Here is a 14,440-nt window from a genome sequence, read left to right on the forward strand (position 1 = left end):
CATTAAACGAATTAAATTGTTTTTGTTTGCGCCATATAATAAACATCTTATTAACCGAGCTTAGTCAGTATTTATGGGAGAGTCTTGACCGAGGTGGTGAGTACAGAACTCACTGCGTTCGGTCTGTACTCACGACCTCGGTCAAGATTTTCCCATACAGACCTCCTACTTGGTTAATAAGAGCTAATTGCGACTCCGTCTCTAGAGAAAACCAACCTTGAAGCCTAATTTTGTTCGGGTACTTTATTTGGTTGTTACATTTCATTTCACTAGGTTTTTTTTGAATTTTTCTGTCGATAATAGCGACTCTAATTCGATCATTTGCGGTTGCTGACAAGTCGAGGTTGTACTTAACTCGAAATAGAGCGTGCTTTTTTCATACAGTAATAAAAAGCCCCAGAATAATATTTTACAACCTTGAAAAGAACAACATTTCGACTGATCACCACGTTAATCTCAAGTGATTTTGGGCTATACCGCATAGGAAAATATTTTATGAAAAACTGTTCCAGACTGATATTTTTTAACCACGCGCACTGTGAATTCCGAACTACTGGTTTTACTCTTAAATAATTTGCCAATGCCTAATAGCGCTCTCACACAAATATCCAAAGTTAAGGAGCCTGCTTCCTTTTGGAATTTTCAAAACCGAAAATCTGGTGTTGTTAATAACGTCCGCCATTTTGTGGCCATCGGCGTCGTTTGTAGTTTTTTTGCGCAATTTCTGGAAAATAAAAGCAGACTTAAGCAACAAAATCATATCAGATTCCTAAACTCATATAAAGGTTTTTCATTTTTCAATCATGCGCCATATTTTTTTAAATTCATACGGTCTTCGGGGGCATTCCCTCTTATAACACTCGTGATTTACATGAAATATTCAACGCCTGCATTCTTCTTTCCTATCAGCAACCATTTGAATACTTGACTGTATTAATATCAACCCAGACCTCAACCAAGTTCCACTCTAGCGAACAATAATAACTCAGTATATATGTTCTTTGTTGGTTACATTTTTTCAGAAATGGCTTCTCAAAAGTGGATCGTGTTGTGCGCTTTTCTGTCGCTGTTTACTTTTATGGCGAAAGTAAGAAGTTCTCCGACCTGTCTAGAGGAAGTGATTCAACAATTAGAGGAAACTCTCATCGCTCTTGAAAACGTTACTTATAGCGGTAAGTCACCTAGTTGTCCTGTGAAACGGAGACGAGACGAACTACGCTTTCACAAAGTTTCTCATAGAAAAGGTCTCCTTGATTTAGATACTCGTGTTATACACACGCAAGCGGGCAAACACCATGCATCAACTTTTACCAGCGACCCAGAACATTATCATTTCCTTTTCGAATTCAGCTTGACATTTAAAGAGTGATAAAGAAGTATCTTTCACACAAAACTAGGTTTTGGCTTGTAACGTATGGTTTCGCATTTATCTCGAGTATACCCATGTCCACGGTTATCATCTTTTCTTATTTACATGGCAATATGACCCAACATCATGGTAAGGAAATTTCGGGCAATTTTGTGCTTTCTGTCCTAAATTGCCTGGCATCTACCTTGGATTATATTGTAATGCAAACGAAAACAGCTAACCGCGAAAAAGGCTTTTCCAGTCAACTGAGCATTAGTGTATGTTGTGAAAAAAAAATGGTTTCTTCTCGTCAATAAAGTAAATTTTGATACGCTCTGGCACACTGGCGCACTGGCAGCTAACGGCTGAAACGTTGGACTCGGGATGCAGTGGTCCAGGTTTAAGCCCTGGCCCACTGATGTGTATGTATATAAATGGGCACTGGCGAATTTAAAGCTGGGGTAGCCCTGCGAGGGATTAGAAAGAGACGGAGGGAGGAGAAGGTAGACATATACCTCCTAGTCGCCTATTTCTACAGAAACGGAAGATAAGCGCCAGCCTGTAGTAACATACCCTGGGTGCCGGAGGGTTTTCTTTTTTCGCTGCTCACTTATAGCGGCTTCGTCACGAAAAACAAAACCCTCTGACACTCAGGATAGAATGATTAACCACTAGGCTCGAACACAGACTTTATCTCACCTTTTCGCCTAATAGAGCAGTGACCAATTAAGGTGGCTGAACAGAGTTTTTGATACCTGTGTTTCATTCACATTTTTCTCTAAAACCCTTGATCTGTCGGTCGCCAAAAATGGCAGCAAGCAAGTTAATAACACAAACTTTGGTTTTTTGATGGTTAAGCTGACGTATGTGCCGTTGCCATGGCAACATGAATAAATATAAACAGCCCTTTAAAATCGGTTTTGTTTATTTGTAGAAAATCTAGTCATTAGATTTTCTTTATAATTTGCCTGCAACAAGCTTGTAACGATTCTCACAAGTTAACGCCATTTTGCTAATAATTTAACGGAGAGATCTTTACTTATCCCTTGTTGAAGGTTCACTGGAATATCTAAAATTTCCTTTGTTAAAATTTAATTATTTCTAATACTCCAGTTACTTATTTCCTAAAGTATCTTCGTGCCAAATTTCGTGAAATTCTAATAAGTGGTTCTCGAGAATTAGGCGTATTTCCGAGAGTGCAATTTTTCATTCAATCTTTTGACCTACTACGCATGCGCTGCATTTAACTGGGTTCTTTCGGTAACAAAGAAAAAGCTGAGAATTGCTGAGTTCTTTGCATCGTTACCTTTTCTAACATATCTTTGTAATAAAAGACTAAAGCCATCAATACACTGCGTCAAATTATAGAGAGAAATAGCACAGATACTGCGGGTTTTGAGTAAATAAAATGATCGCTCTATTGACGGCATGTTTGTTTTTTGCAATCCTTGTGTGCGCGCTGAATTGTATCAGCAAAAGCGCGCGCAAAAACTGTGTTCGGCCACCTTAAGGTGGCTCTCTATAGTTTTACGATCGCGCGAGCGCTGAGGAAGTAATCTGCGCGCGCTCAGAGGAAAACGTCAGTGTTTTTCGATATTTTATTACGTCAACATGAGCACTAAAAGCAAAACTGACAGTGAATTTTCTCGCGTTTCCTTCGGTGAAATTCCGTAAAATTTAACAGATTGGTAGAAAATATTTTACTTTAGTCGGAGCTCGTTTTTCAGGGAAATCTATAAGACCAAATTTTTTGCAGCGGTAAAAGACATAAATTTGAAAATATCGAAAAAACTGCCATTACAAACCCTACTTTTTTTCGTGTTTAAAATTCGTATCCTGCTGGAAGCGATGTGATGTAAAAATTTTGGAAGATTTCACCTAAGGAAATTCATGAAAATCGCAAATAAAGCCATAAAAACTCAACATTCAGTAAATTTTACGATTTGGGGGGGGGGGGGGGGGGTTTAAAACTCTCAATGACCACCAGAAAAACGCTCTGAAATACGTTATTGAGAATAAGAAAGATGTTTCTGTTAATCTGCCAACCGGATTTTGAAAATCTGTTATTTTTTAAGCCTTGCTGCTGTTGTAGCGGAGCTCCGGCGCGTCGAAGGCTCGCGAGCGGAGCTCCATACCTTAGAAAATTTGATAACCCATCGATCGAAAAAATTTTGGTTGTCATATGACTGTTCGTGCGTCCGTCCGTACGTCGGTACGCAAACCCAAAACCTTGAAAAATAGGTTAGCAGCATCATCATAACGAGCCAGACGTTCTTAGCAACCAAAAAACAGACCTGGGATCCCGTGGAGATGTAGAACTTTTAGTCCTACATCTCCACGGGGTATCCAGTGGCTTACAACATTCCAGTGTAATCATATCCCTGTCGGTGATCGTTTATGTTCCACAAAACGCGTCAAGTTTTGCACGAATGTGTCATAATCCTAAAGTGTGAAATTATATTTACTGTAAGACAATTCCATCTTGTCAGAAAGATACAAAACATTTTACTAGTCGGCGATTCGGGAAATCGCGCGACTGACGTGAAGAATTTGGATTAAAAGAAAAAATAACGTTGAAACAATGTGTTTTCTAGGTTGGGGCGCAAACGCCAGTTTAAAACTTAGACTTTTTGATACATTTCTTACTCTCGTAAAGCTACGGAGCACGTATAGATGAAACGTTTTCGCTAATCTCAGTTATCACTGTTATTCAGTAAGCGAAGTGACTATGCCCAGACGGCCAGAAATGTCCGAGAGTCAGAAATGTTCTCAGATTTTCCGCGGAAAGCCTAATTGAAACCTGTTTAGGGTATTCTCTGTATACATGTTTGTTGCTTAGCGATTCCAAAAATAATCTGAATTTTCTAGTATTCGAATTCGAAGATCATGTGCACCGACACTTTGAAAATCAGTTAATGTTATGGGCAGTCAGGAAATTATCTCAAAAATTATGTCAAAGTTCTCAAGAGCGATAGAAATCTCGAGTACATGATGTAATTCTTTACGAGAAATGCCCAGCGATTCTGGAAACAGCACGACGGAAAAATCACTATCACGATTTTGTTACATATCCCGAAGCACTCAGCAACTGTATTGCATGGACTTCAGCCTGGATGAACCAGAAAGGATATGTAACATGTTCCTATAATGTCACGCAGAACGGAAAAACAACTGTGGCGATTTTGTTACATATCCCGAAGCGCTCAGCAACGGTATTGCATGGACTTCAGCCTGGATGAACCAGAAAGGATATGTAGCATGTGTCTAGAATGTCACACACGACGGAAAAGTAACTATGGCGATTTTGTTACATATCCCGAAGCGCTCAGCAACTGTATTGCATGGACTTCAGCCTGGATGAACCAGAAAGGATATGTAACATGTTCCTATAATGTCACGCACAACGGAAAAATAACTATGGCGATTTTGTTACATATCCCGAAGCGCTCAGCAACGGTATTGCATGGACTTCGGCCTGGATGAACCAGAAAGGATATGTAACATGTTCCTATAATGTCACGCACAACGGAAAAATAACTATGGCGATTTTGTTACATATCCCGAAGTACTCAGCAACTGTATTGCATGGACTTCAGCCTGGATGAACCAGAAAGGATATGTAACATGTGTCTATAATGTTACACACGACGGAAAAATAACTATGGCGATTTTGTTACATATCCCGAAGTACTCAGCAACTGTATTGCATGGACTTCAGCCTGGATGAACCAGAAAGGATATGTAACATGTTCCTATAATGTCACGCACGACGGAAAAAATAACTATGACGATTTTGTTACATATCCCGAAGCGCTCAGCAACGGTATTGCATGGACTTCGGCCTGGATGAACCAGAAAGGATATGTAACATGTTCCTATAATGTCACGCACAACGGAAAAATAGCTATGGCGATTTTGTTACATATCCCGAAGTACTCAGCAACTGTATTGCATGGACTTCAGCCTGGATGAACCAGAAAGGATATGTAACATGTGTCTATAATGTCACACACGACGGAAAAATAACTATGGCGATTTTGTTACATATCCCGAAGCACTCAGCAACTGTATTGCATGGACTTCAGCCTGGATGAACCAGAAAGGATATGTAACATGTTCCTATAATGTCACGCACAACGGAAAAATAACTATGGCGATTTTGTTACATATCCCGAAGCGCTCAGCAACGGTATTGCATGGACTTCGGCCTGGGTGAACCAGAAAGGATATGGAACATGTTTCCATAATTTCACGCACGACGGAAAAATAACTATGGCGATTTTGTTACATATACCGAAGCTCTCAGCAACGGTATTGCATGGACTTCGGCCTGGGTGAACCAGAAAAGGATGTGTAACATTTTCCTATAATGTCACGTACGACGGAAAAATAACTATGACGATTTTGTTAAATATCCCGAAGCTCTCAGCAACTGTATTGAATGGACTTTAGCTTGGATGAACCAGAAAAAGGATATGTCACATGTTCGTATGATATGAACGAGCGAGGGAAAAAGGACGATTTTGTTGTTGTTTTTGTTTCCTATAGTGTCACGCATTACTGAAAAATTATGTGGTTTTTGTAAAATATCCTGTAGCGCTCGGTAACGTAGAAATACTGCGAGGACGTTTGCGTGGGAAAACCAGAGCGGATTTATAATATGTGGCTACATGGTGATTTTACTATATATCTAGATTCGTCTTTCAGAAAACTGGTGTACCATGGACTTCAGTTTAGGGTCTAACCCACGAATGAAAATAGTGATTTAACATTTTAGTAGCTATCTAGTCCACATTCAATCTAAAAGCATGACAATGGGTGTAAGTTATGATACAAATAAAATATTAATCGGAAGACTTAACTTGGTGCGTTTGACTTGTTGAGTTTTGAAGCTGTTGTCTTGATTCGATGCTCTGGGAGGTTGGTCACGGGCAGCGCAACCTGAAAACACTTTCTGGTTCTCTCCGTCGTTTTTGGGTGAATGAATTCATGTATAAATCAATCGTGGCTGGCGGTTTCGTTTGGTTTTCAACAACTGTTTTATGGTTCAAGCGAAAACCAATCCACATGTATAGTCAGGGCAGCTCGTTTGTTTCCCTTCCCGTGAAAAGAAAACCCACGCGCCCTCTTTAACTCCTCAAGGCAAATTCGATTGGAAACTGGCTCAATTTCGCACAAATGCGTCAGAGAGACACCATATCTTCTAACTCAGAGGCACATCTCGTTTTGTGTCCGTTTTCAGCGACCGATGACGGGTTCATTCGAAGTCGAAGTCTTTTTTTTTTTATATGTATGACCGCGCAATATTCCCGCGTTATGAAAATTTATTATAAAATATCAATTATGTGGCCAGATCATATCTGAAAATAACCAGCTTACTTTTGTACACAATTACTCTCACTGAAAGCAATTATCGCTAACCACAATAGAACCGCAAAAGTCTTGCGATGACAGCAACCTAACAGATAAATGACATCACCCCATAGCAACCGGACCTGGCGAATTTTTGAGCTTCCGGTTAGCTCTGGCTCGTGATGAAAATAGGTACATCTTTGAGATGAGACATCCATGTTATGATTAATTGACAGCTGTCAAAACAAGGTATCTGACCAGTATCACGTGACCACATCGTGGGCTCATGTTTAGAGTTCAATGAGGCCGCATGCTGTGTTAAGTTGACCGCTGACCAGGTACTGATTTTCCATCGGATCGCAGGCTCAAACCAGGTTATTACTTTGGGGGAGAAGGAGGGAATACGTGCAAAGGCTAAATGTCGAGGCAAATTAACCCCTGGCGCATTCTTGACTTTTCTTCCGACATATTCCTTTCACAATTGTCTCTTGGAAGTTGGAAAGTCCCTGATATATTGCGTACGTAATTTCTACAATCTTGGTTACTGGGTATAGTTTGTTAAAATTTTACTGGAAAAAAATAGCGAAACCACACGCTGAATAATTACATGCTCACAATTGATCTTTTTTTTTGTGAGTTTCTGACTCAAGAAAAACAAATCTTCTTTTCTCCTTTATGGTTAATTATTGCAATCAGGAGCTCCGATTTTAGGCTTGGCTAAATCTATATATTATCCTACTCGGCAAGAAGTTTAAATCTTAGCAGAACATGTAAATTTTCCCTTTTCTTTGCTCGTTATGGAACATACTGCTTGAGTTGCCCGGGATGTAAAATAGCAAAGTCTCAGCACCCGTATGGCAAACTCGACAAAGATTGTCGGGGTCCTGTAGCTCCAGCTCCTGAAGCCGATGCACGGGTTGATGAGGATTTTTCTCTCCCATCTTGAGTTACGTGTAAATCTTGGCCCTTAAGAATCTCTCGATCACACCTTACCTCCCTGGCTGAATCGGTTCAGGCTTTATCCTAGGATGTCTACTTTGGAGTAGAATTGGACACTACTTCTCTGACCCTTTTCGTTTGCCATGAAGGTCTCTCAGGACTCGAGTCTCTTTTAGCTCACTGCCTCACAGAGAATATGACTACAAAATCTGGCAGTTAAATCGCCTGTTAGTTTTGTCTCCAAACGTGTGAGCCAGAGTCGCGGATTTCTCAATTGGCTCCGTCATGTTTTACGAACTATCAAGTTTAATCATCATCATTACGTAAATTTTTAACGCAGAGTTTCGCAAGGATATTCACATTTTTGTTTATATTCTTTCTAATGTCATGATGCTTCTCCTAAGTCTCTTGATCCTCGCCGCGATCTCACACGTAGTGATTTTGCCGTTACCGCTTAGGGGCTAGCCAGCGAAAACAACCGTCCAAAGGTCCTCTTTAGGTGTCACACAAAGACGATCAATCCTCCGTAGGAAAAAAGATGGCGACTGGTACATTTACCCATAGTTCTTGGCGCAAGCAAACCTTAAAAACGTTCATAAAAACGTACAGAAAAGTTACAAAATCTTCAAACCCAGGCTGCACAATGTCCTTAGTACAGGAACAAATATTGTAAAAATTTGGCTTTGTTTGGGCCATATGGGCATTGTTAGGTTCGCAAGGTATTGTGGATCGCCACCGCAGACACACCCATGGTCTTATATCAAGTTTAACAGCCTTGTGACCATCAGTATTTATTGTTCATTGTAGCTCTACTAGCACTTTCTCCACCCCCCTCTCTGTTCTACACTATATCTTAGCATCTTACTATTTTAGGAAATATATTATTATCAAGAGTAAAAAAAAATATTTCTGATAACCAGGTGTAACACTGATCTCAGTTATTTTGCTGCAGCTCTCAAGAGAAACTGTACCGATCTGCAAAAATCTGGTGAAACTGGGATCAGTGGTGTGTACGTCATCAATCCAGATGATGACGACCCTTTTTATGTTTATTGTGACCAAAAAACAGACGGTGGAGGGTGGACAGTGATACAAAAGAGATTGGACGGCTCGGTTGATTTCGAACAAGGCTGGGCAGACTACAAACGAGGGTTCGGCAACCTGAATGGCGAGTTCTGGCTGGGACTGGACAAGATCCACCGACTGACCAAGGAAGGAAGAAACAGGATTCGAATAGAACTTGAGGACATCGAAGGAAAAACTGCCTATGCTGAATACGACATGTTTGCTGTGGCAAGTGAGAATGCCAAATATCGACTAAGCCTGGGGAGTTACTCTGGTAAGGGGATGAAACTAAATAAGATCAACCACTAACTGGCATGAAAGTAAAATTTTAAATGCTATGTGCTTCATGTGTTAATCTTGCGCTGTCATTTACAGCTCTCCAATAGAGTAAATTGAAATAGCCATCTTCGGCTGTCGATGGAGATCTAACACGGTTTGACTGTCGACTGTAATTTGCAATTGATTTGGTTTAGGATTTTTACGCTCACAAAGCGTGAAAAAAAATTGTGACGTGACGGGCTTGCACATGCTTTCCTGCGCTTCCCACTAGCCGCACTGTCCTTCCTTTTTTTTTGAATTTTGAGTGGTTCAGTGAATTGCCTGTGTCATTTGTGAGCATTGGCGAAAGTGATTACTCAGTAATCACTCTCGCCAATAATCACAAAGTTTAATTTTGTTTAAACGATACTCTTTGAATCACAGAGTAAAACACATTCCCTGTATTTTATCAGACATTTTAGTGCATAGATTTTACTGCTTATTTTTTCCAGATCAATAAGAATTCTGTTCACTCTCAGAAAGGTTAAATTGACTAACATGAGTTTTGGATTTTTGTATCAACCGCCGCCTCCTTCACAGTTTAATATAACATGATATAAGACTTTCAACTTTTGGACTCTAATTTATCATCTACACTGTTACAGCGTTGATACATTATTTTTTAAAAATCCCAGATACTGCACTCTTTAAATTAGATAATTCCCTTATTGTGGTAAAACGTATGTCTGCTTGACCTTTTTAAAATGGCCTCGCCGTAATAGACGTCTGGAGACCCGCATTATGTACCTAAGCGACATTCTTTTTTATTTTTGTTGTTTACCCAGGAACTGCTGGCGACTCTTTTTCCTTTCAGCGCGACGCTCCTTTTTCAACCAAAGATCAAGACAATGACCCGGATGCCCGTCACTGTGCAGTAACCTTTAAAGGAGGATGGTGGTACAGTACCTGCCACCAAGCAAACCTGAACGGTCTCTATCATCACGGTACTCACAAGTCCCACGCTGATGGCATCAACTGGCATCATTGGAAGGGAGACTACTACTCCGCCAAGAGATCTGAGATGAAAATAAGACCAGCAGATTTTTAGAAAATTTCAGTCTGTAACCCGTTGGGTTTTGCTTCATCACGAGTAAAATTGATTTTATTCAAACGTATTGATGGAAGTTCCTTTGGTCTCTTGAAAAAAGGGGCGGAAATACTCTGTTGGGAATTAATTGTTAGGAATTAATTAAGATCTTTTCTCGCGCTTTTTAGACAAGCAGCCTCTACGCTATTTTTATAGGAGGAGGAAGAAGAAAAAGCAAACAGAGGCGAGAGAACAGAAAACCTTGCTTTACCCTGCAATTAAATATAAATGAAATGGTCTTCGCAAACTCACTAACAATTTGTCAAGTTTAAGTGTCATTGTCAGAGAAAACCGGGCAGGTATACAAGCTATCAACAAAGATACACAACCATATGCATGACATTTACTGAAGTAGTCCATGCGTTCGTTTCTCTTCGAGACATTAACGCATTATGATTTTGGCCTCTCAAGCGGTCTGTGAGGAGCTGAAAGTTAAGGCAGCTTTATGCCACTGGTTGCTAACACATCAGAGTTTTTTTATTCCGTTCCCCGTTCCCCGTTCCCCGTTCCCCGTTCACCGTTCACCGTTCACCGTTCACCGTTCACCGTTCACCGTTCACCGTTCACCGTTCACCGTTCACCGTTCACCGTTCACCGTTCACCGTTCACCGTTCACCGTTCACCGTTCACCGTTCACCGTTCACCGTTCACCGTTCACCGTTCACCGTTCACCGTTCACCGTTCACCGTTCACCGTTCACCGTTCACCGTTCACCGTTCACCGTTCACCGTTCACCGTTCCCCGTTCCCCATTATCCGTTCTCAGATTTTTTTCCGAGGACAGTTTTTCAGAACCGAGGTCGGTTGCCCAGAAACAAAAACTGATCCCCCCCGTCCCATTGCCCGTGCCCGTTCCCCATTCCCTATATTGCCTATTGCCCATTGCCCATTGCCCATTTCCATGTCATTGCCCGGAAACATTTCTTTCACTTCATTTTTTTTTTTTTATCTCAGGAACGAACTCTTGAGTAGAACAGATATCTTCGTATTTTATTCTATAGATGCTCATACGTGTAGCACGTTCACGCTACTATTTAATCGAATACACGCGGGTTGCTCATAACAAGAGCTGTATGAATAATTGTTACCGAAAAATATACAATTTGCTCGTGAATGTAAGTCTTGTTCGCTTTTCGTGCTAAACTATTGTTTTGCTGTTAGTGGCGACCGTTTACAACTGTGTCAATTAAATTTCACATGCTTGCAGGGATACAGTCAAACCTGTATATAACGGTCACCCTGGGGAAATGGCCAGGTGACCGTTACATACAGGGTGACGCTGTACACAGGTTTCCTTTAAACTCCCCTGGAAGTCAATAAATGGCATTTTTATGTGCAAATAATCACTCAATTTACGTTTTATTGACAACTAAATAACGAGTAACAGCAACGAAATAAACACGATAAAAAAGGCCCACAAAATGTCCGTGATGTACTTTAAGGGAGGTACAGTGTACTTGGGTCTACGTTTCCTTGTATTTATTACAATTTAATGGCAGATATACAGCACAACGAACAAAAAAAAAAATAAGCCATAAGGACAATTTGTAAAAGAGTTGCGTGACCCCATATAAAAACAAATCACCTCATAAAATTATAGGGAAAAGCTTTTAACGTAACAATATGGATCTCAAGAAGAAAAAAAATCGGTAATAGTTTTCTGATATTTCGGAGCTCGAAGCTTGATTTCATGAAGTATGTCATTAACTTTACTCAGTGTGAAAGAAAGTTCTTCATGTTCATGTATTAGTAATTGTGTTTAGTACTAATATTTGTATTTTTGTGAAACCCCTGCCTTGGTGGCTGCTATTTAACGCGCTGATGAATAAAGCTTGTCATTCTTCGTTAATCGTAACCCAATTTCGTGAGCGTTATATGCAGGTAAAAGATAATGAAATTGTGGATTCAGGAAGTCTAAAGGGTGACCGCGTCCGTTATATACAGGTGACCGCTATATGCAGGTCAACCTAACAGTAAATATAAGGAACGATTTTTGGGAAGTTGTTCAGTGACCGTTATAGACAGGGTGACCGCTTTATACAGGGCCGTTATATACAGGTTTGACTGTATTTAGGTAGAAGTTTCTGACTGTCTCAGCATCAAAACACACAACAACAAGAGGACCACCAGATTGTGAATGCAAACAAATAGAGAATACCAGATGAAGCGTAAAATAATAATAAACATAACAACAACAATAATAATAATAATAATAATAATAATAATAAAATATAAAGACATCAGAAACGTGGTATGACCATGAGCCGCAAACAGTTACAGAAAACGAGGATGTCACGATATTATGGAACATGCCAATACACACAGACAGGAAAATAACAGCCAACAGACCCGATATAGTGATTAAAGACCACAAAACGAAAACCTGTAAATTTATTGACATGGCAGTACCATCAGACAGAAACACATCCGTGAAAGTCAGTGAAAAACTATCCAAATATAAGGACTTGGAAATCGAAACAAGCCGAATGTGGGGCATGAGAACGGAAACGATACCAGTTATCATTGGAGCACTTGGAGCTATCAAAAAGGGACTAGAAACTTATCTTGGAAGAATTCCCGGCCAATTAAGCATCAGTGAACTACAAAAGATAACTTTGCTAGGTACAGCACACATTTTGAGGAGGGTGCTATCAAGCTAAAAACTGGCTATCCCCTAGTGCCCCAGGACCATGGTTTGGTCTCGGCCCTAAGGACTCTAAGCAAACATTACGTGAGGACGATAATAATAATGATAATAATAATAATAATAATAATAATAATAATAATAATAATAATAATAAAAAGACTCACCTTGGACTTTCCAGAGAGGGGATTAACGGTGAAACCTTAAAACAATGAGAAATGAGACAAGTATTACTACAGTTATTCGAACAGTCTTACAGATAACTTTGTGATGTATCTATCATTTATAGACGATCTTAACAACACCAGGGCTAACCGATTGTAAGGGCAAGGAAATACAGAATACCAGAAGAAGTGAAAAATAATAATGAAAAGATAATAGCTAAACAAATAACTAACCTTCGGGGAAACCCCAGGAGGGAGATCTGTTTTAAATCCATGAGATGAATATTACACGTGCAAAGCAGTTCTGATATGGTGGACGAAATCGATGGAACAGCTTGTACCCATTTCTCTAGCGTTGACCAAACCTTGGGATCGTCCGAACACCACCGACGGCTTCCGAGAGTTGTAACTCGAATCAACAGGGAGAGCGACCCCTTATTCTTTGTCTTGCACGTGACGTCATCATTTTTTAAAATCTAAAACTAAAGAGCCACCAAAGTTTTTATCCTCGTCAGGCATAAGAGGGGGTAAATTTATATTTGCTTACAACTTTTCAGCTCAGTAGCTTGCTTCGTCTGGAAACCAGCGCATTTTGAATTTCAGAGTTATGGCGGTGCGTGACATAAAGCCACGAACGCGTTTGTCGAAAAATATATACTAGCCTATTTAGAAGTTAAAGTATTAGGAAAAGTGCTTATGTGAATGCTTCTTTGTTCAGTACGGATAATCAGTCGCCTAGATAGACAATGTAAGTTTCAGATGTTTACACTATTTTCCGGCCGCCATGTTGGTGTCCCACGGAGGTACACCAACATGGTGGCTCCATACTGGGCTCTGTAAATTTGTGCAAAATATTTCGACGAATATTTGAAGTTTAGGAAAACGCGCAGACGTAAAACTTAGAGAAGAGTCTTCTTTGCCAATCTTCTATAACATCACAATTTCCTAACTTTATCCACTGAATGGTTTTCGAAATATTTTTTTATTGCGTGACAGTGCAAGCCAAAAATAGACATATTGTTACCCAATATAGATCATGTGATTATTCACCTAGGAGGTTTACCGGCAATTGTTCTGTTTGTACCTATTCAATCAGTTGCGTGTGACAAATTGCACAACTGTAACCTCCCAAATGAATTATCACGGCGATTTTACAGTTGTCTGCTCAGTGGCCTGGCCTTTGGATGGCAGCAAGGCTGGAGTAGACCTTGTTTTGATACAGACCTCACTGCTTTTGTTATGCAAATGCACCTAGTTAGCATCAGAACAACTTGTTTTACACAACAAAAGCGGTGAGGTCTGTACCAAAACAAGGTCAACTCCAGCCTCGCTGCCATCCAAAGGCCAGGTCACTGAGCAGACAAGTGTAAAATGGTCTATTGGGTGGCAACAAAGATATAAACGCGTTAGCCGAGTCCGTTTATAGGAAATAAGGCGGACCCGGCTCCTGACGGGCGATCCCAATGTTACTGAAGTTACTGAGCTCTATGCTCCCAAAAGCAGCCTGCTTCTCATTACTTTAAG

General features: G+C 40.2%; 1 protein-coding gene across 1 annotated transcript; it reads left to right on the forward strand.

Moving 5' to 3' along the window:
- The first annotated feature begins 862 nt into the window (after positions 1-862).
- Positions 863-10,112, forward strand: LOC110043676 (ryncolin-1-like). Its single transcript, XM_089295032.1, has 3 exons — positions 863-1,172; positions 8,592-8,978; positions 9,808-10,112. The coding sequence occupies exons 1-3, from the start codon at positions 995-997 to the stop codon at positions 10,068-10,070; spliced, it is 828 nt and encodes a 275-aa protein (XP_089151158.1). The 5' UTR covers positions 863-994; the 3' UTR covers positions 10,071-10,112.
- Positions 10,113-14,440: the final 4,328 nt, after the last annotated feature.

The sequence above is a fragment of the Orbicella faveolata genome, unplaced genomic scaffold, assembly GCF_042242905.1.
Source record: "Orbicella faveolata isolate gen_17 unplaced genomic scaffold, um_ofav_v1 contig_25, whole genome shotgun sequence".
Lineage (NCBI taxonomy): Eukaryota > Metazoa > Cnidaria > Anthozoa > Scleractinia > Merulinidae > Orbicella > Orbicella faveolata.

Excerpts from the sequence above, each read along its gene's own strand:
- LOC110043676 (XM_089295032.1), top strand. The coding sequence starts at position 995 with ATGTTCTTTGTTGGTTACATTTTTTCAGAAATGGCTTCTCAAAAGTGG. Across the intron at positions 1,173-8,591 it reads TGAAAACGTTACTTATAGCG|CTCTCAAGAGAAACTGTACC; the intron begins GTAAGTCACCTA and ends ATTTTGCTGCAG. Across the intron at positions 8,979-9,807 it reads AAGCCTGGGGAGTTACTCTG|GAACTGCTGGCGACTCTTTT; the intron begins GTAAGGGGATGA and ends TTGTTTACCCAG.